Below are 26,279 nucleotides of genomic sequence, written 5' to 3' on the forward strand. Positions count from 1 at the left end.
GATTTTCAGCGTGGTGTTGTTTATGACAGTAAAAAGACCAGTAACAACGCAAACGTCCGCTAGCAGCAGACAAGTTCAATCCACAGTGGTGCAGCCGCCAATGGAACAGCACACGGCCCATGAGAGCAGCACCGCACTGTGCCAGGCGGCCGGGACGAAGGGTCCTGCCCGTCTCAGCCTGGGAATCAGTTGTCTGGGAGCCCTGGCCTGGGCTCTTGGCTTCCCCAGCACAGGTGAAAGAAGAGCGAACCCCGGACTCAAGCAGACAGAACGAACAGAAAAAGCAGAGCATTGCACCTATCTGGGGCTCTGTGTGCCCTAAAAGAGGTGAACCAGCGGACGGGGACGTAAGGCCCTGCGGCTAGGTCTCGGGGCTCAGAGAAGGGGCCCACCCTCTGTCACCCAGCCCCTAATTCAGGACCAGGCAGACAGGAGAGGAAAGCAACAGATTGCACTGTCCTGGGCTGGGTGTCGGTAGGCAGCCCTACTCGATGCACTCCATGACGTGTATCTGCAGGGTGTCCATGTCAGGAGCCTGATACTGGCACTTGGGGCAGCAGAAGTTGGGCGGCTCTTCAGGGGGGCTTCTCCTCTGGCTGGGCAGGGCCATGTGAAAGGAGTGATGAGCTGGGGAAAGAGAATAGGCACTGGTGGGGGCGGGCTTCTTGTGTGTCCCCTTGCACAAACTGCAGGGAAGGGCCAAGGCAGAAAGTGCCAAGATACCTTGGTTCCAGTGACCTGGGTCCCCACCGCTAGCGCCTCCCCTTTAGCCCCGCTCCCAGGGGCGGTACCGCTGGGAAGGAGGGGCCAGGGGCTCTCTCGCTGGGCTCCAGGATCCTCAGCACCTCCTCCCAGCACCCTGCCCTCCCCAGCCCTCCCCCTGCAGCTCCCTCACCTGGGGCAGGGGCTAAGGGGGCCTGGGAGACCTCTACATGCCGCTTCCTCATGTCTTCGATCCTTTGAGAAAAGAAACCGTCCGATCAGTACGTATGAGTCAATCTCCAGCACGTACAAAGCTGATGGAAGGACGAGGCGCGAGGCGGGGAGAGGGAGGCCAGCTCCCCCTAACCTGACAGGCCCGGTACCCGCTGCCACTCCCCGTGGGTCCCGCGCTCCGAGGCCCACCTGGCCGACTCCTGACAGCTGGTCTTCAGCCTGTTGTGCTCCCTCTGCAGCTGCTCCAGCTGCGCCTGCAGGAACTCCTTCTTCTCAGCCAGCTTCTCCCGGGCCTGCCTCTCAGCCTGGAAATCCGCCTTGTAGATATCCGCCTGGCAAAGCCAAGACAGGGGCAGTGCCCACTCTCCATCAGCCACGCACTGGACACTCCACGGCAGCCACGGGGGCCGGGGGAAGGCAGAGCCCGCTCCTGTTCTCCCAGAGCCCACAGCACGAAGACAGTCACCCCAGAGGCATCGAGGCTTCCAGGAACACTGCGAGGGACTCAAAGAGCTTCCGAGAGGCCAGTGCAAAGCGCTGCCAGAGGCATGCCGGTCCCAGCGCCAGTGGCCCGGTCTGCTCACCCGCGCGCAGGCCGCAGAGGAGAGCCCTCACCTGGGCTTTCAGCACCGGAACCGTCTCCATCACAGTCTTGTGTTGCTCAGCCTCTTCCTTCAGTTTGTCGATCAGCTCCTGTTTAGCCACCAGGGCCTCCTCGGCCTGCTTGAGCTGCTGCTTGAGATCTTCCAGCTGCAATCCCTAGATGTGGGCGACGGGGAGCTGACAGGGCCTGGTCTGGCTCAGCCTTGGGGCAGGGCTGCCCCCAGGCCAGCTGCCGCTCCAGGAAGGCAGAACCGAGAGGAACGAGAGATCGGGCCCAGCCAGCCCGTGCTATGCAGGGCCCAGGAAAGGCGGAGGCTGGAGGGGACCTCGAGGTCATCTGGCACAACCGCCCCCAGGCCGACATTCCCTTCCCAGCTGGACAGTCCTCTGACCCCTCAAAGGACGGGGGCCACACTCCCTCCTGAGGCCACGTGCTGCACACTGAGCCAGTCTCATGCACTAATGCTCCACCATGTGCCCGCTAAGCCGAGGCCCGTCGGTCCTTCCGCTCTGCCACCTGGTCGAGGGTCTGCTGGTCCCTCACGGATGCCCCCCCCCCACAGCCCCACACACAGACGCACACACACACCACCAAGCCTTCCCTCTGGAGATCAAAGGGACACGCTTTCCTAACTAACTCTTCCTCATGGGACCCACTTTTCAGGCTTTACCCTTATAAATCTCTTCCGGGTATGTTCGGGTTTGACTACATCCTTCTTAGAATGTGATCACTAGAAGCCGCACTCAGTATAAGTCTGACGAGGACAAACTAGAAAAGGGGTATCAGCCACCTTCAACACTGGTATGGAAACATTCCCAGGGAAATCTGGGGACGCCTGGCGGGAGGGACCAGCTGCAGAGACAAGCGTGGTCCTGCCCACAGGCGGAGCATCTGGAGGCGCCGCCTAGTCCAACATGGGCTGCAAACAACACAGCCCCAGCGTCCCCGCCTCCCCACTGCCTGTCCTGAGCCATCACCCCAGAGCCCTGACGAAGCTCTAGGTCGAATGGAGGATCCCTCTCCAGAGCCAGCTGTGTGAGTCTGTTAAGGTAGGGCCTTGAGTTCCAGTACCCCTGAGCTGAGGGAGTCAGCCCCAGGCCGGCAGCCCAGGAGATGCCGCCACCATGTCCACTCGGCTCCACTCACTGCTCACCATGCTGCTCTTGATGTGGCTGTCATACTCTTGGAAGAGCTGGTGATAGGCCACCTGCAGCTGGGCCAGCTTCCTCCTACGGAAAAGGAGCTGAGGCTGGAGAACCACCTTGTGCTGACCCAGCCACAGCTCTTACTGCTTCCAACTCCACCCTCTTCCTTGTCGTCACGGCCACAGACCAGAATGTGGCTTTCAGGGTGCCTGTGTGCCTGGAAGGCCGTCAGCTCTGAGGCAAGCTTTGCTACCTATTTCATATCATTTTCCATCAATCTGGCATTTCAAAATGTACACAAAGAAATGTTTATAATAAAACAGAGCTGTCCTGTACTGGTCAAAAAAGTCAAGTTCAAGAAAAACAGAGAAAAGCAGGAGGACTGTTCTAGATTAAAGAAGACTCAAAAGACACGCCAACAAGGAGAAGGTAGGATCCCAGACGGGACGCTGTTGACATGTGGACCGGAGAGCGAACAATGTCACCCTCTGAAAGCCAGATCGTTGGGGTGTGACAACGGTAAGGGACAGCATTGGGCCCTCCCCACCGGCCGGCCCCTGGAAGGGCTCCCAGGAGGCAGCGGCCCACTCACTTCTCCTCCGAGGCAGCCTGGCGCTCCATGCGCAGGGCGGCGTCCATGCTCTGGTTCTGCAGGCGCAGCTGGTCCACCTGCACGCTGTGCTGCTGCTGCAGCGCCTCGCGCTCGTTCTCCAGCTGCCGGGCCTGCTCGCTGGCGGCCCGGACCCTGGTGAGGGCATGGGCGGTCACAGAGGGCCTGTAGCAGGACCCTCCTGTGCTCCCAGCATCCCCGCCACGCTGTGCAGAGGCAGGGACAAGTCACGGCACAGTGGGACCAAGGAGGGGGGGACAAGTCACAGAGAGGTGGGACCAAGGGGGTCCTCCAGGCATCACAGTGGACGCACTATCACTGGAAACAGGGACAACTGCAGGGCAGCCGAATGGGGGCAGGGTCGGGCTGATGGCAGCCCCCAGAGAAGCCCTTTGGAAGGCGAAGGAGGTGGTCCCAGGGGAGAGGAGCCCCAGGGAACTGCCCATTGGGTTGCGACACGTGGGCGCTGGGGGCCCTGGCCAGAGCCATCTCAGTGGATGGGCTGGGAGGGACTGGGAGGAAAGCAGGTGGAGACAGCCAGCAAAGAGAGCCTTTCTGGAAGCCGGAGAGGGAGAAGGTGAGAAATGGGGCAGGGCGGGGGGAGGTGAAGGGGAGGCAGGGTCAGTGCTCAGAGGCTCTCTGCCGACCAGTCACAGCTCCAGAAGTGGCGAGGGGGCGCAGGCCCGTCTGGGCCCTGGGGTCCGCACCTGCACGAAGAGCCTCGCGCCTGCCCACCCAGGAGACAGCAGCAGCCTCAGCAGAGAATTCCCGGTGCCCTGTCCCATGGCGCAGTGACAGCTCAGCTCTCCTCAGCCACCTCCGGCCCAGCCCGCCATCTCCCCGCTCCACATCCCTACGTCCACACAGCTCCCTGCGCGACGACAGTGGCTGCTTCTTGGTGGGGGAGGCTACTGGGGATGGTCTCTGGTCTCACCGTGTGCACGCGCCCATCCAAATCTACTGAACACAGGTCCCCATCTGGGAGCCGACAAAAGTTAGCGGCTGCCACTGTCATCAGCAGATGGAAGTGCTGCCTGCCAGGGGCCCGATGTGACAGGCCAGGGCTCAAAGGGCAGCCATGTGCATTAAGTCTGAGGCCACTTAAATGGCCACGCCGAATGATGTGAGATGCGCCAGGCTTCCTGCCCCGAGCCGTCCAGCTCAGCACGCACATGCTCAGCCACGGAGACAGGGGCGGGGGACAGGGAAGGAGGGTGCCCAAGAGCCTACAATTGCTGGAGGAACGCCCTTGCAGGGTCATTAAGTGACCAAAGTTGGCTTCTTTCATGTGCATAGAAAAAAGATAGGCGGGGAAGACCCAAAAGCGCCCTAAAAATTACACGTGCCTTTTTGAAACCCGGAGGGACAGAAGCGTGTACGGGAAACAGCAGAATGCGAAGAGCCAGGGGCCAGCAGGCTCAGCCTTCCGCGGCCTCCCTTTCGCCGTCTTCTTTCTAGAGGGCAGCGCGCTCACACGCTGTCACCCCTGCCTGCTCCTCCAGCCTCCTTCACAAAGGCGCCCCCGACACCGCCCAGGGCACCCCGATCACCTCCCGCGCTGGGAGAGCTGGGGCCACCTCTGTCGCCTGGACCCATCTTTCTGGACGGCAGCAGCCGGGCGGCGTGAGAATCACTGAAACATCCGTGCCCTTTGACCCAATGACCCCACTTACAGGAACCTCCCTCTGCAGGAGAGAGCGACTGGTGGACCTGAGGCTGCCAGCTTTGTAAGGGCCAGCTTGCAAGGCTGGCCCCGGGGTGGTGCCCGGGCAGTGGGCTGGTGCGAGTGCCCTGCATCAACAAGACACTTTCCCTACTGATAAGGGTGGTCCCTGTGCCTGGACTCTGGCACCACAGGGTGGTTTAGGGGGCGCACCTGCTTTCCTCTGGGAATCGGGAAGTTTGGCACGTGCCGGGCAGCGACCAGCCCTCAATGAAACCCGGGGCGCTGAGTCTCGAGTGGGCTCCCTGGGTCTCCAGGGAGGCATCTGTCACTGCCGGAGAAGGGAGAGTGCTCGGCTGGCCCCTCATGGGAGGGAGAGGGGAAGCCGAAGGTGTGGGGTTCTCCACCCCCGACCCGCGTCTTCTGTCCTTGGGGGTGCCGGCGCATGCCCTGTCCCTGTCATCAACCTCAGCCAGGAGGGCACTGGAGTGCTTTCCTGCAGGTCACGGGGGTGCTCTTCCCCACTGCCCGGCAAATGCCCCCTCAGGAAATAATCCAAACTCCAGCAAAAGGTCAGAGAGGCCAGAAGTGCCGCTGGGACTCAGGTCCTGGACACCCAGTCCACAGCCCCGCCACACACCTGCCCCACGCCCGTGTGCTCCCATCCATCCTGTCACAGAGGAGCTCTCTGGAAGCCCCTGAATGGCCTCATTCTTCTCGGGCGCCCTGACACGGCCTCCAGGCTGGCTTTCCCTCCCTACTCACCTGCCCTCCAAAGCCTGCCGCTCCTTGGTGGCGGCCTCCAAGCGGCTCTGGCTCTCCTGCAGCTCCCCCAGCAAGGACGTCACCTGGGCTTTCACTGAGGCCTTGTCCTCGGCCATCTGCTGCATGAAAAAAAGCCACCTCCTGTCGGCGATGCTTCCCTACCAGCTGCTCACCCCTGGCAGCCCCAAGCCCCAGGGCAGCTGAAAGCACTGAGACGGGTCCCCCGAGGGCTCCCCTCGCACCCTCAGCACCCCTACTCATCTCACCTCTCACCTCTGGAAGCTTCTCCCCCCCAGCGAGGCAACTGAAGTGGTGGAAAGGGATCGAGTCCCATGAGCCCCCACTCCAAGCCCCTCCTCATCCCTGCAGATGGGGCAACAGGAGACCCAGGGACACGGGAGCACGGAGGTGCCTCGAGTCTCACGAGGCTGACAAGCAGGCCGCGAGGGCTGAGCCCAGCAGGAGTCTGTGTGCCTCCGTCATCAAACTGTCCAGATCCCGGTCCCCTGAGACCTCGGGCTGCTCAAGCCAAGGATGCAGCCCCGGTCTTCTGCATACCCGGCCCCTCCGCAGTAACCCCTCGGTAGGAACCAGCAGCCCTGTGCTCCCGGCCGCACACACGGCCCCACCCACCATCCTTCTCAAGGGCAGTCTCAGGGCCGCATCTCCTCTCCAGCTATACGCGCACGATGATGACCTGCTCCGTCTCAAGGCTTTCAGTACCCTCCACGGACTGAGGGCTTCCAGATTCCTCCCTCCAGGACAGACTTCCCTCCGGCACCCCAGCTTAGCTACCCAACTGCCTGCCCAGCTTCTCCACATTGAGGCCCGGAGGCTGCAGTAAGCTTTCCCCAAAAGGACCACAAAGCAGGGGGCTTAAGACAACAGAAACGGATTGCCTCTAGAGGCCGGGAGTCCAAGAGTAAGGTGTCGGCGGGCCTGGTTCCTCCTGAGGGCCCTTGGCTGTAGCAGCCTCCATTGTCACGTGACCATCTTCCCTGGGTGTCTGTTTCTCTTCTTTGAAACATACCAGTCATTGGATTTAGGCCCATCCTAAGCCAGTGTGACCTCATCTGAACTTGATTACATCTGCAAACACCCCATTTCTAAATAAGGTCACATTCTGAGGTCCCAGGGGTTAGGATATGGGCATTTCTTTTGGGGGAACATAATTCAACCCATAACACCCCTACACTAGACAGGAATCCAGATAATGTCTCACACTAGCACAGCACCTTCCCACGGGTCCTGTCACACTCAGGATCAAAGCCCAAATCCTTCACTGGCTTACTAATCCCACATGATTAGCCCCACCATGACTCTGCCCTCCTCAGCCCCTATCCACTCTGCCCCAGCCATGTTTGCCTCTTCGGTCTTCCCTGAACATCACAGACATGCTCCTGCCTAAGGACCTTTGCACATGCTTTCTCCACCTCTAAAACAGTCTTTCCCCAGATACCCACATGTATTCCAGTCCTGACTAGATGGCACCCCGGTGAGGCCTTCCCCATCTAGTCCATCCTCCAGTTAGCGGCACAAAACCTTGGAGTCTTCTCTACCTCTCACAGCTCACATCGGATCCACCAGGAAATCCTGTCAAAATGTTTCTTAGAATCTATTTGATGACACTAAGCAGGTAACGGTAACTACTTTAGGTGTGATGGTGGTATTGTTCTTATGTTTCTTAGAGATGCACACTGAAATATTGACAGACAAAACTATGAGGTGTCTGGAATTTGGTTCAAAATAATGGGGGAACTCCTAGGTATCTACCTGAAAGAAGTGAAAACCCACGTCCACACAGCAGCATTACTCCTAACAGCCAGAGTGGAAACGACCAAAATGTCCATCAAATGACGACTGGATAAACAAAACGCAGTCTCTCCATGCACTGGAATATCATCCAGACAGACTACAGCGTGGATGGACCTCAAAACACATGATGCTGGGGCTTCCCTGGTGACGCAGTGCTTAGGACTCTGAGGTCCAATGCAGGCGGCCCAGGTTCCATCCCTGGTCAGGGAACTAGATCCCACAGGCATGTTGCAAGTAAGAATTCGCATGTCAATAGGGAGGGTGGGAGGGAGGGAGACGCAAGAGGGAGGAGATATGGGGTTATATGTATATGTATAGCTGATTCACTTTGTTATAAAGCAGAAACTAACACACCACTGTAAAGCAATTATACTCCAATAAAGATGTTAAAAAAATTTAAAAAAGAATTCGCATGCCATGACTAAGGAGCCCACCTGCCACAACTAAGACCTGGTGCAACCAAATAAATAAATAAGTAAATATTATTTTTTTTTAAAAAAAAGTGATGCTGAGTGAAAGCAGCCAGACATGAGAGCCACACGGTGGATCCTACTCACAGGAGACGCCCAGAGCAGGCAAACACAGACAGGAAGGTGAGCATGTGCCCGGGGCTGGGCAGTGACTGCTCGTGGGGACGGGCTTTCTCCTTGGGATGATGACAATGTTTTGGAAGCAGATGGAGGTGGCGGTTGGACAACTCTGTGACTATACTAAAAACTACTGAATTCTACACTTTCAAGGGGTGAATTTCATGGTATGTTGAGTTTTATCCTGGAAGAGCTGTTGGAAAAAACTCCAGCCTGTGGCTCTACCACTTTCTCCAGGGACGGGCACTCAGCTATGCCCAGGTTTTTGCTGGGGTCACCGTCTTATCCCCATCACCTGTTGTCCATGTGCAGGAGTTTCTCTTACGTATACCAGGGGTGCAACTGATGAGTTGGGGGTGACCTAAATTTTCAACTTGAAGAGAAAAATGCCAAATAGTTTTTCAAAGCAGTGGCACTGGGGCTTCCCTGGTGGCGCAGTGGTTGAGAGTCCGCCTGCCGGTGCAGAGGACACGGGTTCGTGCCCCGGTCCGGGAGGGTCCCACATGCCGCGGAGCGGCTGGGCCCGTGAGCCGTGGCCGCTGAGCCTGCGCGTCCAGAGCCTGTGCTCCGCAACGGGAGAGGCCGCAACAGTGAGAGGCCTGCGTACCGAAAAAAAAAAAAAAAAAAGCAGTGGCACCAACTGATGCTGCCACCAGCAACATGAAGCCATGGCCCCTCCAATACCCGCTACTGTCAGGCTTGACAGCTAGAAATAGGGCTTTGGCAGTGGCTCTGATCGCTACCGTGAAGCCAGCATCCCATCACGTGAGCACGGGGGAGGCGGATGCTCTGAAGGCATCCTGAGAACAGCAGCCTTCTCCTTCTCACTTTTGCGCTGAGTACACCAGTTCAGGATTGTAGTGGCTTTACCGATGGCCCCAAAGTGACATGGCCACGGCCTAACCCCCAGTACCTGTAAATGGGACCTGATTTAGAGACAGGGTCTCTCCAGATGTGACCAACTTAAGATGAGATCGTATTGGAGGAGGGTGGGCCCCTGATCCAGTGACTGCTGAGAACTACAAAAGACTCGGACACTCGAGCAAACTCTAGAGTGGCTTCTTGCAGCCTAAGGTCACGACCCTGGGCCGGCCCAGCCCCCTTTTGAGTTCCTGTCTGAGAAAAGAGGGCTGGCAAAAGAATGTACTGTTTGCTCCAGCCAACACCTGACCTAGACCCCCACCATCCTCAGAGCCTTTCCTAAGAGGGCTCCCAACATGTGAATCCTTCCTCTGTCCCTTTGAGACAACCCAGGAGTCTTTCTTGGGGACCTGAGAGCCATTCCTCTGAAACGAAATCCTCAGGAAGGATAGGGCCTCGGTCTGCGTGTGTCTGCGTGGGATGGAATCCTAACTTCCAGAACTGACTCCCGGGGTGGACGCTGCTGACCTCACCGCACTGACACTGACCCACCCCGCGTGGGTTTTCACTTGAGCCCCTGCTCGCTGCCCCCACCTCACTCTCCCTTCAAATCGCCAGCAATTCTGTGCCCATCAGAAGGGTGCGCAGCACCTTCCCCTGCTGTTGGTAGTTACCAAACAAAACCTGTTTTTACCCCTTTACCTAATGGCCGGCTGAGCTGCTCTTTGACACCAGTGTCTTCATAAGAGGAGGAGAGATGCCCAGACATGCGGGGAGAAGGCCCCATGACAGTGTGTTTGCAAACCAAGGGACGCCAAGTCCTGCCAGCCAGCACCCGAGGCTGGGAGAGAGGCCTTGGCCAGATCCTGCCCTCATCTTGATCTTGGACTTCCAGCCTCCAGAACTAGGAGACAATACGTTTCTGTGGCTTAAAACTATCCAGTTTGTGGTACTTTGTCACAGCAGCTCCAGGAACCTAACACACCTCCCCAAGGGCCCCCACCAAGCAGTCTACACCACCAGGGTGATTTGGGGCGGGGCCCCAGGCCACATGTATCACCTTGACCTGCGGGGCACAGAGACCCGGGAACTCAGGTCAGTCACGTGGGTGCCCCAGGCCTCCAGGACCAACCCCCACTCAAGTCCCCAGACCGCACCATTCACGGGAGCTTCCCTGGCGGTGGTACCCGTGCGTGCCATCACACGTGGCCCAGCCTCTCCTGGACCCGCCCTCTGTTCCTTTTATCTTTGCTGATTTCAACCTGCATCCCTCCTGGGTGACTAAGCCTAACGCCATGACCACGAGGACAATGGCTTTTCCCAACTCCAGGAGCCCCCCCCCACGACCCCGAGCACAGTCCCTGCGGGTCCGGGGCGGGCAGCAGTGGCCCGCTACCTGCTGGCATGTCTTGAGGCGCTCCACCTCCTGCAGGGCCTGCTCCCTCTGCCGGTGCAGCTCCCGCTTCTCCAGGCTCAGCCTCTCCACCAGGTCCCGGGCCTCCTGGAACTTCTGCATGAGGAAGGCCTTCTCCTCCCTCTGGCTGCCCTGGAAACGCTGCAGCTCCTCACAGCGTTCCCGCAGCATCTGGTTGCTCTGGCGGATGGCATCTGCAGAGGTGGCAGGGGGCAGGTGAGCCTGGTGGCCGCGGCCTCCACCACCCCGCGGCCTCTCCCACCCTGACAGCTTCCAAACACTCCCTTCACTTCGCCAAGCGCTTTCGACGTCAACTACGCAAATGACGTGCCCCCAGTGTCTCCAAGATATTAACCACGTCAGCTTCACTTGAAAGCATGTGTCCGGGAGCTCCCTGGCGGCCTAGTGGTTAGGATTCCAGGCTTTCGCTGTCAGGCAGTGGGTTCAATCCCTGGCTGGGGAACTGAGATCCCACCGGCCGCACATGGCAGCCAAAAAAAAGAAAAAAGCACGTGTCAAGTGCCACTTTCTTTGCAAGTGACTCTGGAACTCATCTGCCCTCTGCGTGGGTCAGAGGTGGGCCGCCCTGGGGCCCTGGGTCACTGCCTTCGGGATCAGACTCGGGGGCACAGCCACCAGAACAAACTTGCCCGTGGCACTGCTGGCCACAGACCGGGGGGGGTGGTGAGAAGCCTTGGAGCAGGCCACTTAGCCACCTCTCTGAGCCTCACCATCCTCATGTCCATGTTCAACGGGGACAAGCACACCCATCTCACAGGATGAGGAAAGGTGAACAAAAAAGCAGCCCAAGTGCCTGGTTTTCAAGACAACCTCAAGAACCAGTCCATCCTCCTTTCCCCGGGCAGTCAGCAGGGCCTAAGGAAAGGACAGCCACACACCTGGGGACACCCCAGGCAGCAGAAATCCGTTGGGAGTGACAGAACTGATCCGTGGCATGCAAAGGTTCTAGCCACCACAGAGCTGGACAAGAGGGGGCAGGCAGTAGCTTCAGGCCCCGCTCTGGTCAAAACCCCCAACGAGCTAACTGGTGCCTACTGATGGAACATTCTTTCGCCGGAACCACAGTGGCTCCTGAGCCTGGCTCCAAAGCCACCTTGTGCGCCCCACTGTCCCCTGCCTCAGGTTCCTCACCAGCCTCCACCAAGGCTCAGCTCAGCTCACACGCAACTTCTGTTTTTAACTGAGGTACAATTCACAGAACACCAAATTCACCACTTGAACTATTTTAAAGTATCCGGTCACTCAGTGGCTATAGTATACTCACCAAGCTGTGCGCCCATCACCTCTGCCTAGCTCCAGAGCATTTCCATCTTCCAAAAGAAACCTCATACCCACTGGCAGTCACTCCCCTCTGGCCCCAGACACTGGCGCCCACTCATGCTTCTCACTGGACTCGCCACATCAATGGACTCCTACACCAGGTAGAAACAACTTCTACCATGAAGCTTACCCACAAATACTCCAAACAAATCCTACGTCCTCCCTCCTGCCCCCTCCTCCATGGACACAATCACAAGCATCACAGGGGCAGACACCTCGGGCCCCAGGGGTTTGGACCAGGGCCTGATACACTGCAGCCATATAAGCAGAAACGTGCAGAGCCCGAGCTCCCTGGGGGGCAGCTGGGGGTCCATGGTGCCTGTCTGGCCAGCCCGAGTCCCCTTTGCCAGAGCGCTGTCCTGGGGATGAGCAGAGACTACGCACATAGCTATGGAGGGTGAGCTGTCTCCCCGCCCCTCAGCCCGGCTGCCAGCTCTATGTGGCCCCAACACAGTAGGACATCTGATGACATCTGGGGATACTGATGGTTGTCTTAACTGAAGGGGTGCTATTGGCACCTCGTGGGTAGAGGCCAGGGACGCTGCTCAACACGCCACAGTGCCCAGAACAACCTCTAGATGTCTGAGCGCTGAGGGGGAGGACCCTGTCCTCAAGCAGGTAGGTCCCAGCCCTCTGTGCGTGAATCAGGGCTGTCTCCAAAGCAGGCCAGCGCTCCAAAAGACCAAGCAGCCCCTAAGTGGCCGGCTGACCTTTCCATCCTGCAAGAGAAGGCGACTCATCTTCACAGAAAAAGAGACACATATTCTGGGCACAAGTTTGGTCCCTGCCTGCAGGGCCTCAGCCAGCACCAGTCTCCGAGGCCTACAGGGCACGTGACTCATCAGCACAGGGCCCCGCGTGACATCCCATCACACCAGAGGATGCACTGTCCAGCAGAGGGGTCGGGGAGTGGTCCCATGACTGTGGCCTCCACTGCTTATGTCACATGCCAACCTGCCCACCAGCTTGGACAGTGGACGGCTGAGTGAAAATAACCAAGGCCCTGTCCTCTGGGATATGGTGTACACAAAGGCTGCGACCTTTCTAAGCCCTGAGTTGCCAACAGGAACCAGGATGAAGCAAAAGTGGCCATGTGCCCCATCACTCCCCGTGACCCACCCGGGGAGTCTGCGCCGCCCACCTCCACCTGCAGCTCTGGGCTCGGCAGTGTAGAAGGTCCTCACAGCACAAAACACAAGAGTCTCACTGAGTGAGAAGCAGGGGCGCCGCCTGGGCACCTGGGGCTACCGTACCCGAGGAGCGGCGCGCCAGACGAGGAGCCCCCGGGGCACGACCACCAGGGGGGAGGGCTGTCTCACGCGAAGCAGGCAGGAGTGGGCCACACCCCAGGGCAGCCACACCAGGTGAGGGGCGCGATGAGACGGCCCCTGGGGCCTGGAGAAGCTGCCCCCGATGCAGGCGAGCACATGGACAGTGAGTGAGCGGGGGCTGTGATGGCGATGGGGAGGGGGCGGCCCGGAAGGTACTCGAACCCGGCCACCTGGGGGGTGGGTGCTGCTGGAGGACAGCCCTCAGCTCCGGCATCTTCGAGGAGCGCCCCGCCGGGCTCATGCCCCGCCCACAGAGCCTGGACGCCCCTTTTCCAAAGCAGCCCACTGGCCCTTCTCAGGGAGGCCACGCCCATTCCCAGAGCAGACCGCAGCCCCTTTCTGGAGCAGGTCACGCCCCCTCCCCAGGATAGCCACGCCCCTTCCCAGGATAGCCACGCCCCTTCCCACGAGAGCCAGTGCTTAATGACTGATCAGTACGGAGACACAGGGGGCCTGGCCGCGTTGGCCCAAGTGGGACAACGCAGAAGGGTCTTTCCCGCTCCAGAGCTCCTTGTAGGGCTGGCCTGCACTGCGGCCCAGCTTCTCCCTCCGCCCTCCCCTGCTTCTTCACTGCCCTGCCCTTCCCCCCCCAGTGTTACTCCTAAGAGAACTCTAAATAAACGTCCTGCATGCCACTCTGTATCTCAAAGTCCACTTCCAGGGAATCCCACCTGAAACAAAGGGGAAGCGTGGCTGAGCTTCAGCCTCTAACTGGCCCACCCCAGTCCCAGTCAAGGCAGAGGGGCAGGTGAGTGCGATAATCCTTCCCCCAGCAGTGCCGGGTCCCCGGACATCTTACTCCGCACACCCGCTGTCTCCCTCACCTCGGAGCTCTTGATTCTCCTCCAGACAGCGCTGGAAGGTCTCAGGAGCAGCCTGCTCTGAAGGCAGGTGGAGCATGGCTGGCTTCCCCAGAGAAGACTCTTCACCCAGCACGTCCTGGTCCCCTGCCGGGCCGCCGCTAGGCTGCACCATCTCACACAGTGGACTCTTCCAAGGGGGCCTGCTCATCCAACACGTCAGGGTCTGAAACAGACAGCCAGCAGAGGCATCACGTGAGGAGGCCTATGCAGAATTCTCCCACCCTGCAGGCCGGGGAGGAGTTCGGGCGCCACACTTTAAGCAGAATGACGAGCACTGTGCCAAGCAGAAAAGGCTGCTAAGAGGTGGCACATACTCCCATTCCAAAGGGAGGCACAGGCATTTATGTGGCGCTTGGAAAGGTCACGGTTCAGCACTGGTTGTAAACTGTGCCTAGCACTATCTCCAGGCTGTAACCTGAGGAACTTCACCAGAGAGGAGAAATCACAGAGATTATTTTTGGAGGGAGGTGCCAGTGTGCCGGGAATCCTACCCCGACACCTACACCTCCAAGCACGAGTAGAGGGTGCTGGCCCCTCACCTAGTGTACTGAGTGGAATGATGGCCCCCAATAAGGTATGTCCACGCCCTGACCCCCAGAACCTGTGACTGTGACCTGACTTGGCAAAAGGGTCTTTGCAGATGTAATAAAGTTAAGGATCTGGAGATGAGATCATCCTGGATGAGAGTGGCCCTAAATCCAATGGCAGGGTCCTTATAAGACACAGAAGAGCAGAGATACAGACGCAGAGCAGAAGCCACGTGAAGATGGAGGCAGAGATGGGAGGGATGCGGCCACAAGCCAAGCGGCACCTGGAGCCCCCAGAAGCTGGAAGAGGCAGGAAGAACCCTCCCCTGGAACCTCCAAAGGAAGCACGGCCCTGCCAACACCTTGATCGCAGGCTTCTGGTCTCCAGAGCTGGGAGAGGATAAATTTCTGTTGCTTTCAGCCCCCTGGCTTGTGGAAATCTCCCACGGCAGCCCTAGGAAGTCCAGACACCAAGTAAGAGGGGCTTCACTCAGAGCCTGATGAGTGTTCCCTGGACCTGAGGGGCCGAGGTGGACATCTAGCATCTGATGTGTACTGAAGCATCTGAAAGTGGGAGCTGGGCTCACAGCCGAAGAGAAAGTGGCAGACACAGGCTGAGCTGTTTGCGTTCTCTTGTGAACTAGAGTATAGAGAGGGAGGCTATGCTGGACAGCAGCAGCCTGGAGCCCTTTTAAGTCCTGACCAAGAAGACTGACTACATGGAGGAGGAGGCCAATCCCAACAGAAGTTTCCAGGAGTAGGGCCTGAGCTTCAGCCAGAGACTCGAACACCAAGTGAGCCTGGACGTTTCACTATTACTGATACTTACCTGAACACCCTCCTGACCCACCAGCAGTATCTGACGGATCGCTGGTCCCTGATTCCAGAACAGCCCACTCTCCTGGTTCTCCTTCTGCCTCACGGGCTGCCCCTGCTCTGGCTCTTTCACTGGACCATCCTCGTCAGCCCAGCCCTTCACATGGCGGTGCCCAGGGCTCTGTTCTGGGATCTTTTCTCTAACTCCAGTCACTCCAATACTAATTCCATCCAGACTCAAAGCTGTAACCCTCATCTTAATGCTGATGATACCCCAAATCAGAACTCCTTCCTGAACTCCAAACTAACACATCAAACTCCACATCTCCACTTGGGTATCTAGTCATCCTCTCAAAACTAATGTCTCGGGCTTCCCTGGTGGCGCAGTGGTTGGGAGTCCGCCTGCCGATGCAGGGGACGCAGGTTCGTGCCCTGGTCCGGGAAGATCCCACGTGCCGCGGCGCGGCTGGGCCCGTGAGCCATGGCCGCTGAGCCTGCGCGTCCGGAGCCTGTGCTCCGCAACGGGAGAGGCCACAACAGTAAGAGGCCCGCGTACTGCAAAAAAAAAAAACAAAAAACTAACGTCTCTAAAACTGCACTCCTGACAGTTCCCAGAAGCCAGCTCACCCATGGCCTTCCTTATTAGCAGTTGGTGGCAAATCCATCCTCCAGTTAGCGGGACAAAACCTAGGAGTCCTTCTTGAGTCCTCTCTGCCGCTCACAGCTCACGTCAGATCCATCAGGAAATCCTGTCAAAATGTATCTTAGAATTTATTTGATGATGCTAAGCAAATAATGGTAACTATTTTAGGTGTGATAGTGGTATTGTGGTTATGTTTCTTTCAAAGTCATTTCTTAGAGATGCACACTGAAATATTTGTGGACGAAATTACACTGTCTGGAATTTGGTTCAAAATAATGGGGGAACTCCTAGGTATCTACCTGAAAGAAATGAAAACCTGTGTCCACACAGGGATGTTCACAGCAGCATTACTCCTAACAGCCAAAGAGTGGAAATGACTGAAATGTCCATCAGCTGATGAATAAACAAAATCTAGTACGTTCCCACGCTACAACATTATGCTAAGAGAAAGAAACAAGTCACAAAACACCACTATTATATGATTCCATTCATGTGAAATGTCCAGAACAGGCAAATACATAGAGACTAGTGGATGCTTAGAGCTGGGGTAGATGGGGTGATGGGGGTGATGGCTAAAGTTTATGGGATTTCTTTTTGGAGTAATGAAAATGTTCTGGAATTAATGGTGATGGTTGTGCAAGTCTGTGAATATACCAGCAAACTGTACACTTTAAATGGGTGAATTGTAAGGTATGTGAATTATATGTCAATAAAGCTATTTTTGAAAATAATAGAATACTGTGAGGGGTATAAATTAAACAAAAGTAGCCACGAGTTGGTAACTGTTGAAGCTGGGAAGTGGATACATTGGATTTACCAGACTATTCTTTCTACTTTTGAACATCTTTGAAATTTTACATAATAAAATGATCAGAGCAGCATCGTCTCTCACCTGGATTACTACAATAACCTCCTAACAGGTCACCCTGCTCCTACCCTTGCCCCCTGCAGTCTGTTCTCCCCACCGCGCCAATCAGCGAACAATCAGCTGAACAATCAGCCTAAAAGGTGACTCTGATCACATTCCTCTTCTACTCGGATCCCTACCATGGTGTCTCATTGCCCATCGCGTAAAACTCAAAGACCCTACAACCCGCCTACAAGGCCGTGCACTATCTGGTCCCCCATGGCTTCCACTCTAAGTACTCTCCCCTCGCTCACTCTACTCCAGATATAGTGGCCGCCTTAATGAGTTCCTCGAACATGCCAGGATGGCCCATTCATCCTCAAGTCACAGAAAGGATATGAGGTCCGGGAGACAGTCACCTTTTGCAAAAGGAGCAAAATGAGGCACATGAGTTAAGATACTTAGCTGCCAAGTTATATTTGAGGCCTTTTTAAAGAACTTAACCTCAAATGCAGTCAAGTTTGATGAACAGAAAATGTCTCCGAACTAGAAGAGTCATTCACAAACTAGGGGTGTGGTCAGACTCCGCCGTGGTGGAGGAAGAAGAGGCAGGAACAGTCCCGCTCGCCGCTAAAGTAACCTGAGTCCTAAATCGGCTGGGCTCGGCCCCTGGTCTAGAAGCTGGCGGCAGAACCTGGCTGGGGCCCAACAGGAGGGGGAAGCCTGGTCGTCCGGGGGGGGTCTCGGAGGCAGCGGAACACCCACCGATGGTACCCTGTCTTCGGAAAAGAGGACCACACCTGTCAGCAGAGTCGGTCCGACGTGAGAAAGGCGGGAGTGGCGGGCCCCGAGCGCTCCTCGGGCCCCGATGCTCCGAGAAAGCCTGGGTTCCGCGGTAGCCCTTCCCTTCTCCCGCTGCCAAATTCCCACTTCCGGCTTCCGGTGTCGTAACTGTGGGATCCGGAAGTAAAACACTCAGGCCCCGACCCCGGCCGGCCGGGGAGAGGTGTGAGGGAGGCTGCCTCAGACCGAAACCCGAGCCCGGCAGCTTCAGCTGGCCCTCAGGACGTTCCCCAGTAATATGCGTCGCGAGCCGCATTCCCCCTTGTCTCTCCGTCGGCTGCATCCAGCCTCGGGGCGCTTGGCCGCCCCGCCCCCGTTATGGGAGGAGCCACGACGAGGCTATCATCTAATAGGGCCGGTTTGACCTGATCCGGCGACCGGTCCAGCGAGGGGACGGGGCTGCTGAAGGCCCCGCCCACAAACAAGGTCGAGGGGCGTGACCACGCGGCCGGCGGAAGTGGAGCCCTTCGCGAGGGCGCGGGACCTCCCAGGGCACGCGAGAAAGCCGGACTATAGGGGCGGGGTCGGGCCGGGGATGGGCACGCGGGCGAGCAGCAGAGAGCAGCACGCGGACTTTCGAAGCATCGGGGACACGGTACAACGGCGGCGGGTAAAGAAAGCAGCTCGTAGCCCGGCGGCCAGCGCAGGTGCTCAAAGGGCAGGGTGGGCCAGGGCTGGGCCCTCGCACAGGGTCCGCTGGGGGGGGGGGGGGGGGGGGCGGCCTGGAATGCGCGCGCACCTGCCCGCCCCTTGGCCCTCCCCGCCCCTCGAGGGAGGGGCCTGCAGAGGCCCCACCCGCGCGTCTCGCCTGAGGCTGGTCAGCTCAGACCAGGTGCCCGCCCCCGCCGGTTAAATGGGCCGGCGGGGAGTAGCCCCCGGAAACTGCCGGGAACTCCGGGGCTGCGAGCGCGACGGGTGGCAGCGTCGAAGCACAGGTAACTGAGTGGGCGGTCGCGGCGCTGCGAGGCACTTTGATTTCCCATACTTGGGAACGGGGCAAAATCGAGAGGGTCTTAGCCGATCTTACAGTCCCCTACATCCCCGCCCCCCCGCCACACTGGACACGGGGCTTGCCGGTGTCTCGCAGCGTGGCAGGAGGAGGGCTGGAGCTACACTCCATCAGCTGCACAATCTAGCATGCTCCAGCTCATTGTGGAGTTTCCGCCTGAACCCCGGGTGAGATAGTCTTAAGCAGGTCGTACAATGCTACAGCAGGGTTTTATTCAGTCCCCCAGAGCGGAGGCCCTAGAAGGAATTCATTAATGCTTTGGGTAATTTGGTAACATACACCATGAAAGAAGGTTGCCCAGAGAGTATGGCCAGAGCCCAGGGCCAGCAGTTTCTAACCTCCCAAACGTCCTGCTCCCCAGCCATTCACAGTGAGTGGTTTCAATAATCAGGCACCAGCTGGGTGAGAGCCCAAAGGACCCCTCCAGAAAGGGGCCAGCTTCTCAATGCTCTTCTGTTCTCCTGCCTTGTTAACCAGTTTTTCTTCTACCAGAGAGCATCATGGCAGGGCAGGTGGCTCTGAGCCGGACCCAGGTGTGCGGGATCCTGCGGGAAGAGCTGTACCAGGGCGATGCCTTCCATCAGGCTGATACGCATATCTTTATCATCATGGGTGCATCGGTGAGTCTCCCCCAGGCCCCACATCGTAGAATCAGCAGACTTAGAGCGTGACGTTGCTTCAGTTCCCTTCCCTTTAGGTACCTGGGCTTTCCCAACTGATTGTCGTCGGGTCCCTCGGGCTCTGCTCGGTTGGGCTCTCGCTGTTGCCCTTGCTCATGTGCCACTCCTGCCACCACCCAGTATACACACACCGCGAGGCATTTCTGAAGTCCGTGTGCAGCCATTGACTGTAGACCTATGTCCTGGAGCTGGGAGGTCCTTAGAGACTGTCTCGTTGGACTTCCTCCTCCACAGGGAAAACTGATATGCAAACAGGGGAAGCGATTCATTCTGGGAGTATGTTTTCCAAACCTGTTTCTGACTTGACAGATGTCACACAGTTAGATCCAGAGGTAGGATTCGAGGCTGGGTCTCTGCCTTATCTCTCTACTGTCAAGTTCCCTGAGGAAAAACACTCAACCTTTCTTGAAATACCATCTCTTTGCCCCAGCTTCCAAGGCCTGCTGAGGAACTGAGACCAGCCCCATTGTCTAGCCAGTGGAACTGCCACTTTTCTCTGATCAGAAAGGCCAAAGAGTAGAAGCAAAGTCAGAAGTAAAGCACGCTGACCATACGTGATGAGGGTGGGGGAACAGGAGAGGGAGGGTGGGTCCTCAGAGAGCCATGACCCCTGACGGAAGCACTCTCCCCACGTGCCGTGTGGAAACAAGATCTACCCAGTGGTAAGACATGAGCAGGGGCTGGGGAGCTGTCAAGGTTTCGTCTCAAAGTGAAAGTGGTCTTTTTTCTCTTTTCACTTTTCACCGTGGACTTGACCAAGAATCTGCTACCCATGATATGAGCATCTTTGCTGGTAACTTATTATATAAACCTCAAGCAAGAGTTCTACCCAAACTAGTCAGCTCTTGACGGAGCAGACATTGTCTCTCTGTGACTTCCACACCACTGTCCCCTCAGCTCTGGAGGAACTCAGTTCTTCGTTCATGTGTCGTAACACGCCACCGTGCTTTGCAGAGCCTGCCTCCTGCCAGTTTTGTGATTCTCTTCAGAACTTGGAAAAGTGAGCCAGAATGCAGGGCTCTGCCAGTGGGAGGGAAGGAAGGTCACCCCAAACACTGTCCCCTGACCCCCTGTCACCCAGGACTGGGGGGTGCCCAGGAGGAGCACACGGAGCAGACCTGGCCCCCACCCTGGCCCCGGCCTCATCCCCTTAGAGGAGCCAGAAACCTTAACACCTGGGACCTTGTCTAAGAAATAGGTTGGGGGAGAAAGTAACTCAGGATTATTTTTCCTCCTTCCCCCCGTCCCCCCCCCCCCGCCCCGTCCCCATACCGGCCTGTCACAGGATGCTCCAACAGAGGGTCCCAGGCCTCAGTAAAAGGCATATGACCCCAGGCCCTCAACACTTAGATACCTCATTGAGAGCATCCAAGTTTGCTCTGTGGCCTGGGGCAGGTGTCTTTCCTTCTCTGAACCTCATTGTCTCCACTTAATAACTGAGGTCTTTTGAAACAAGTGTGGAGGGCCCTGGGGCTCTGCTGAGCTGATTCTGTGACTCCACTGCATTCATGTGGGATGGGCTTGGGCTTAGGCAACTTTGTTTCTTTGCCAACAGTAGGGTTCCCCTTTGCTCTCCTCTGCTGTGGGAGCAATAACCAGAGGCTTCTAGAGCAGAAGTGGGAAGTGCCGCTCCAGCAGGGTGGAGTGGGGGAGGAGGAGGGTCCTTGAGGAAGAGCCCTTGTGTATTTCTCCCTCCTCCTGTTCCGGGTGCGGGGGGGGGGTGTCCCTGCAAGGGCAGCACCTAGAAGAGCTCCCACCTAGCCCAGCTGGGAGGCTTCCTCCCTCCTCCCTCCCCCCTCCCCCCTCCCTCCCCCTCCTCGTGGGAACTGTGCTGGGGGCCGGAACCCAAGGTGAGTGCATGTGACAGCAGACACTGCCAGGCCTTCATGTTCCCAGGGCCATGGAACAGAGCCTTCCTCTCAGAAGGACGAGCGGACGCAGAGCCCCTGGAGCAGGCTGGGCTGCGGGGCCGTCCTCTGCCCCCTCTCCTCCCTGGGCCACTTACCCAACCGTCGCCCGCATGCCCAGCTTCCTTCCTGGGCGTGTCCTGAGGCTGGCTTGTGGTCTTACCGATGGGCTTTCAGCCACTCTCTTCTCCCTGCTCTGAGACCACTATCTCCCTTCTCAGGACTCCCACCCTCAGCTGGGAAGGGAGTGGAGGTACTTACTGTCCCAGTCCAGAGAGCTCTGGAATGAAAGAGCTCAGTTTCTCCTCATAGACCAGCATTGGGAGAGGAACCTGGGGCCTGGCAGATCACATGTGTCCTCTCCCAGGCCGGAGCCGCTTTCCCCCCACAGTGGATGGAGAGAGCAATCGGGGCGAGAGAAAGAGAACAGGACTGGGAGCCCCCTCGGGCAAGATTGGCTCACTGCATGGTCCTCAGCACGTCCCTCGCCTCTCTGGGCCTCGGTTTCCCCACCTGGACCACGAGGGCCGTGGGCTCAATCGGTGCTCAGGTCCCATCCCAGTGATGGGCCTGTGCACGGCATGATCTGGCAGCCTCAGCCCTCCCTCTCCTCAGGGTGTTTCTGGGCTGCCTCCCCTCTTAGGGCGATAAGATTCTTGCTGTGTCATGATGACTCTGGCACTCCCCCAAAGGCCTGATGATTCATGAGCCCCAGGGAGTAGGAGTGAGGCCCTTTTGTTGGTTTTGCAGCCCAGCCTGCCTCAGCAGCCCCAGGGTCTCACCCCAGTGGCTGGGATCCAGCTGGGCCCCAGCAGAGCTGCGCTCCACCCCAGGACCTGGGCGATCCTTGACCCGGGTGGCCCTAGTGGGACAGGGATAGCCCACCCCTTCCTGGCCTCCAGCTGGCAGCCGGCCTCTGCATTCTCTGCCGCGCCCCTCCACCCTAAAAGCCTCTGAGACCGAGACCGAGGGTTTATAAAACTGGAGACTGAGGTCAGACCTGGGCGGTGACAGGCAGGTGGCGGCCCACGGCCCTTTGCTGACAGCTGGAAATTTGAATCAGGTACTGCTTCTCCTGCTACATCACCATGTGTCCCCAGGCACGTCCCTCCCTGCTGTGGTCCTCGGGAGCCCCATCGTCGCCCCCACCATGTGCAGCATGCTCTCTTCCCACAGCGGTCCTGGCAGAGGAGCCCAGCCCAGGCTGGTGGGGAGGGTGGGCCTCCCCGGGCCCCTGCCCCCCACTGTCCTGGGTCCTACCTCGTCTTCCCGTCGGGTGAGTCGGAGCCCAACAGGCCACTGGTTGCAGGGCTGAGCTGAACAAGGCGAGCAGGTTCTATCGCTAGTTAATCCCAAAGGGACCAGCGAGAGCAGTGGGGTGTGGGGCGCCGTGAGTCAGGCAGGACGGCCCGGCGGGCAGCCTGCTGGAATTTGATCGGAAGCAAACATTCCACTTGGCCAGGAAGGCGGGAGGTGGCTGTGGGCCGTGGTGCTGGTCGTTTCTCCCGGCCAGTCCCCGACAAGCCCGGGAGGAGACGGGGCCCACCGAGCCCCGGGGACCAGAGTGGAGTCTCCCACCGGCCCGGTCCCAGTGATGGAGAAGCAGGAAGCAGGCGCCGATGGGCCCTGGGAGGAGGTGGCCGCAGCTGGGGGCTACTGGGCTCGGGGGCAGCTCGAGGCCCCGGCTGGGGGTCGGAGCCGGACCTTGATGCACTGCTGTCTCCCATGGAAGATGGCAGGCACGTGGGGGATCAGTTCTGAGCAGTTGGCAAGACATGGGCAGGGGCAGCAGCATGGGGAACGCTGGCTTGGGAACCGCCCACTTCGGGCAGTCGGGGTCCCAGTGGAGCCTGGAGGTGGTGACCTGGGGTGGAACAGACACCTGGGCTTGTCTGCATGCAGAGGTCGGCTCAGCCCGGGAGTTGGAGGCTGAAGCCAAGGACAGGAGGAACGCGAACGTTTGAGTCTCATAAGTGGTCCGCCCCGACCTCCACCACCACCCAGGAGCCCCCCAAGTGCCTTCCTAACTGCCTGTCTAGGGGGCAGGGATTTTAATCAGGTTGGAATTGCTTCACTTCTGGTCACGCAGCTTCCATTCTGCAGTGGTTCATAGAACCCGTCCAGTGGTTACGTGGCTCCTAAGGTCATTTTGCCGCGAAGATTTGGGTCCTTATCTCTGGAGGTGGTTTTCCTGCCCAGGGTGAGTCCAGCGCCTCCGCCCAGCGGCCCTCCCTGATTACAGGGCGGGCGCATGAAAGGGTGGCCTGCTGTGCCCCGCAGGCTTCCTCTGCCCCCCACCCCACCCCCCCAGCCATGCCCTCGCTGGAAGCCTCTTCCACCTGAGTGGAGAATTCCTTTGTCAGGTCACCAAATTAACGCATGTTGCCGTGGCCACGGCGACTGAACTGGAGTGGAGAGAAGGGACTTTTCAGTGACATTTTAGTGAGTCTTCTGTCACTTTCGTGGGATGACCATATTGTTGCCCACAGTTACTGTGTGTTCATACCCTTGCTCTTACTTTGGAAAGTTTCACGCGCACACAAGTCAACAGCTAAGCGCTCAGGCTACCCGGGCCCCACCCTCTGCTCGGTTATTATTCTTTTCAGTCTTTTTATTTTTAGGTAAAACTTGTACACGTTGAAAGGCACCCATTTTCACTGTAAAGGTGCACACACCTTTATTAGCAAAGAGGATGTTCCCACCTCCCCAGGAAGGCCTTGGGCGGTGGTCCACCTCCTGCTCTGGAACACCGCGGCTGCCACTTCCATCACCGTGCAATCATTTTGCCTTTTCTAAAGCTTCACTTAAATGAGCTCAGGGTATTTAGTCTTGTGTCTGGGGCTGGGGCTTAGCATTATGATTTTGAGATTCACATGTGCTGGGTGGGTCACTGGCTCATCCCTTTTTTGTTTGTTTTTGTTTTGGCCTCCTGCACAGCTTGCAGGATCTTAGTTCCCCGACCAGGGATCGAACCCAGGCCCCCTGAAGTGGAAGCAGGAGCCCTAACCCTAACCACTGGCCCGCCAGGGAACCCCTCGGCTCACCCCTTGATGCTGCCTGTCCATCCCCTGTTGATGGATTTGAGCCTTTGGGTGGATTCATCTTCTTTTTTTTTCTTTTTTTCTATTCACCTTCTTAGTAGTGTATTATGGTGAACAGGAGTTTCTAATTTTGCTGAAACCTTCATTTATCCGTCTTTCTGATTACTGCTTTCTGTGTCCTAAGAAATCTGTTTCTACTCCCATCTGTTGATTTTTTAAAATCTATCAGCCTTGCTAAAATCTCATTAATTGTAATAATTTGCCTGTAGCTTGCTTTGAGGTGGTTTTCTTTTAACGGACAGACTGTCAGCTACAAAGAGGGCCAGCGTGGCTCTTCGTTTCCCGTCCTCACGTCTTGTCTGCTCTCCACCTGCCGCTGTCAGGGCTTCTGGTGGGGCATTGAATAAACAGCCAATGGCAGGCGCTCTTTTCTTGCTCCTGGCTGTTTAAAGGGGATTATGTCAACATTTCCCCACAATATGTGATGTTTGTGAGAGTTTTTATAGGTGCTGTCTATCAAGATAAGGAAGTTCCCTTTTATTCCTGGTTTGGTAAGAGGCCCTATTGTGATAGATGTTGATGTCTGGAACACTTTATCCACATCTGGTGAGTTTAGCAAGGTTGCTAGATTGAAAAATCAAAAGGAGTAGACAGGTTTCTTACAGCTTTTTTTCCTTTAATCTGTTAATGTGGTGAATTTCAGTGATTTTTTTTTTTTTTTTTTTTTTTTTTTTGCTTTTCAGCATCAAACCAACCTTTCGTTTGCAGGATGACCCCAACTTGATTCTGACATATTCCATTTTTGACGTTGCATGATTGGGTTTGCTGGTATCTTCTGCAGAAATTTTGCATCTGTATCTGCGTACATGGGCGAGATGGGCTTGGGGCCTCCTGTGTGCATTTCTCAGAGGTTCCAGCCGCAGGGTTCTGGGGCCCCATCACATGGCTCAGCAGGTGCTTCCCAGGCAGGCTTTGCCTCAGACTGGTGTTCTCTCTTCCTGGGAGACCCGCTGGCAGAGCTTTCTGTGCCAGGATCAGGGCCAGGCTTGTCTCGTTGGGAAGGCTGTGGCTGCAATCCTGTCTCCTTTATAACCATTGCCTGCTCAGGTCCCTTGCTCCGTTTTGGTATATTGGATTTTTCTAGAAATGTGTCCATTTCATGTAAGTTGTCAGACATGCAGTAAGGTTGTTCATAAACCTCTCTTCTGTCTTTCCCATCGGTAGTTTTGTCCCACTGCACTCCTAATTCTTGGTGCCTGTTTAAAAAGCAGTCTTGGGACTTCCCTGGTGGCGCAGTGTTTAAGAATCCACCTGCCAGTGCAGGGGACACGGTTTGAGCCCTGGTCCGGGAAGATCCCACATGCCTCAGAGCAACTAAGCCCTTGCGCCACAGCTACTGAGCCCGTGAGCCACAACTACTGAAGCCTGTGCTCCACAACAAGAGAAGCCACCACAATGAGAAGCCCACGCACAGCAACCAAGAGTAGCCCCCACTCGCTGCAACTAGAGAAAGCCCACGCACAGCAACGAAGACCCAACGCAGCCAATAATTAATTAATTAATTATTTTAAAAAACCAGTCTTGCCAGAAGGCTGTCTGTTTCGATTAGTCTTTTTCAAGCACCAACTTTCGGCTTTTTGATCTTTTCTTTAGGTTTGTTTTCCATTTTATTCATTTTTATTTTTCATTGTTCTCTGCCTTGTAATTTGTTTGGGTTTAAAATTCTGCTGTCCTTTTTCTAACTTCTTCAATTGAATTCTGAGCTCAGCAGCTTCCAGCCGTTCTTTTTTGCTAACCTAAGCATTTAAGGTCATGTCTCATTTGATGTGTGCTACTTCCATTGCCATTCGGTTCCAGGGAATTTAGGGTTTTCTTTAGCCCATGAGCTGTTTAGAAGCGGGCATCTTGTGTTGGCTTTGGTTCTGCCTGCTCGACCAGAGACTGGGGTCTGTGGATCGTGGAACCAGCGGGTTGGTGGTTGCCTCCTGGCCAGCACGAGGTCTCTTTGCCTCGAAGTGCCCCCGGCAGTGT

At 57.0% G+C, this 26,279-nt stretch overlaps 2 protein-coding genes and 1 long non-coding RNA gene across 13 annotated transcripts in view; 2 read left to right on the top strand and 1 right to left on the bottom strand.

Moving 5' to 3' along the window:
• Positions 1–22,647, bottom strand: IKBKG (inhibitor of nuclear factor kappa B kinase regulatory subunit gamma). 8 transcript variants are annotated; one of them, XM_067722905.1, is made up of 11 exons: positions 22,468–22,647; positions 15,906–16,027; positions 13,897–14,098; positions 10,383–10,594; positions 5,724–5,842; positions 3,278–3,430; positions 2,694–2,769; positions 1,552–1,695; positions 1,126–1,268; positions 896–957; positions 1–627 (listed from the first exon to the last, which is right to left on the bottom strand). In XM_067722905.1, the coding sequence occupies exons 3-11, from the start codon at positions 14,081–14,083 to the stop codon at positions 485–487; spliced, it is 1,239 nt and encodes a 412-aa protein (XP_067579006.1). In that variant the 5' UTR covers positions 14,084–14,098; positions 15,906–16,027; positions 22,468–22,647; the 3' UTR covers positions 1–484. The 8 variants fall into 8 exon arrangements, with proteins under 8 accessions (XP_067579006.1, XP_067579007.1, XP_067579009.1 ...); XM_067722906.1 differs by lacking the exon at positions 22,468–22,647 and adding an exon at positions 17,569–17,972; XM_067722908.1 differs by lacking the exon at positions 15,906–16,027 and having other exon boundaries at positions 5,724–5,839.
• G6PD (glucose-6-phosphate dehydrogenase) overlaps positions 18,101–26,279 on the top strand; it is a 12,737-nt gene continuing 4,558 nt past the window's right edge. Inside the window, exons 1-2 of one of the 4 annotated variants that reach the window (XM_067722900.1) lie at positions 18,101–18,258; positions 19,113–19,240. In XM_067722900.1, the coding sequence (XP_067579001.1) occupies positions 18,147–18,258; positions 19,113–19,240 (240 nt within the window). In that variant the 5' untranslated portion in view covers positions 18,101–18,146. Of the gene's footprint in view, positions 18,259–18,387; positions 18,547–19,112; positions 19,241–26,279 lie in introns of those variants that run through there. The other 3 variants (XM_067722897.1, XM_067722899.1, XM_067722898.1) reach the window with 3 other exon arrangements.
• Positions 21,993–24,982, top strand: LOC137216824 (uncharacterized). Its single transcript, XR_010939864.1, has 3 exons — positions 21,993–22,270; positions 23,311–23,407; positions 23,571–24,982. It is a non-coding gene; the product is annotated as an uncharacterized lncRNA (long non-coding RNA).

Source organism: Pseudorca crassidens, chromosome X, assembly GCF_039906515.1.
Source record: "Pseudorca crassidens isolate mPseCra1 chromosome X, mPseCra1.hap1, whole genome shotgun sequence".
Classification (NCBI taxonomy): Eukaryota; Metazoa; Chordata; class Mammalia; order Artiodactyla; family Delphinidae; genus Pseudorca; species Pseudorca crassidens.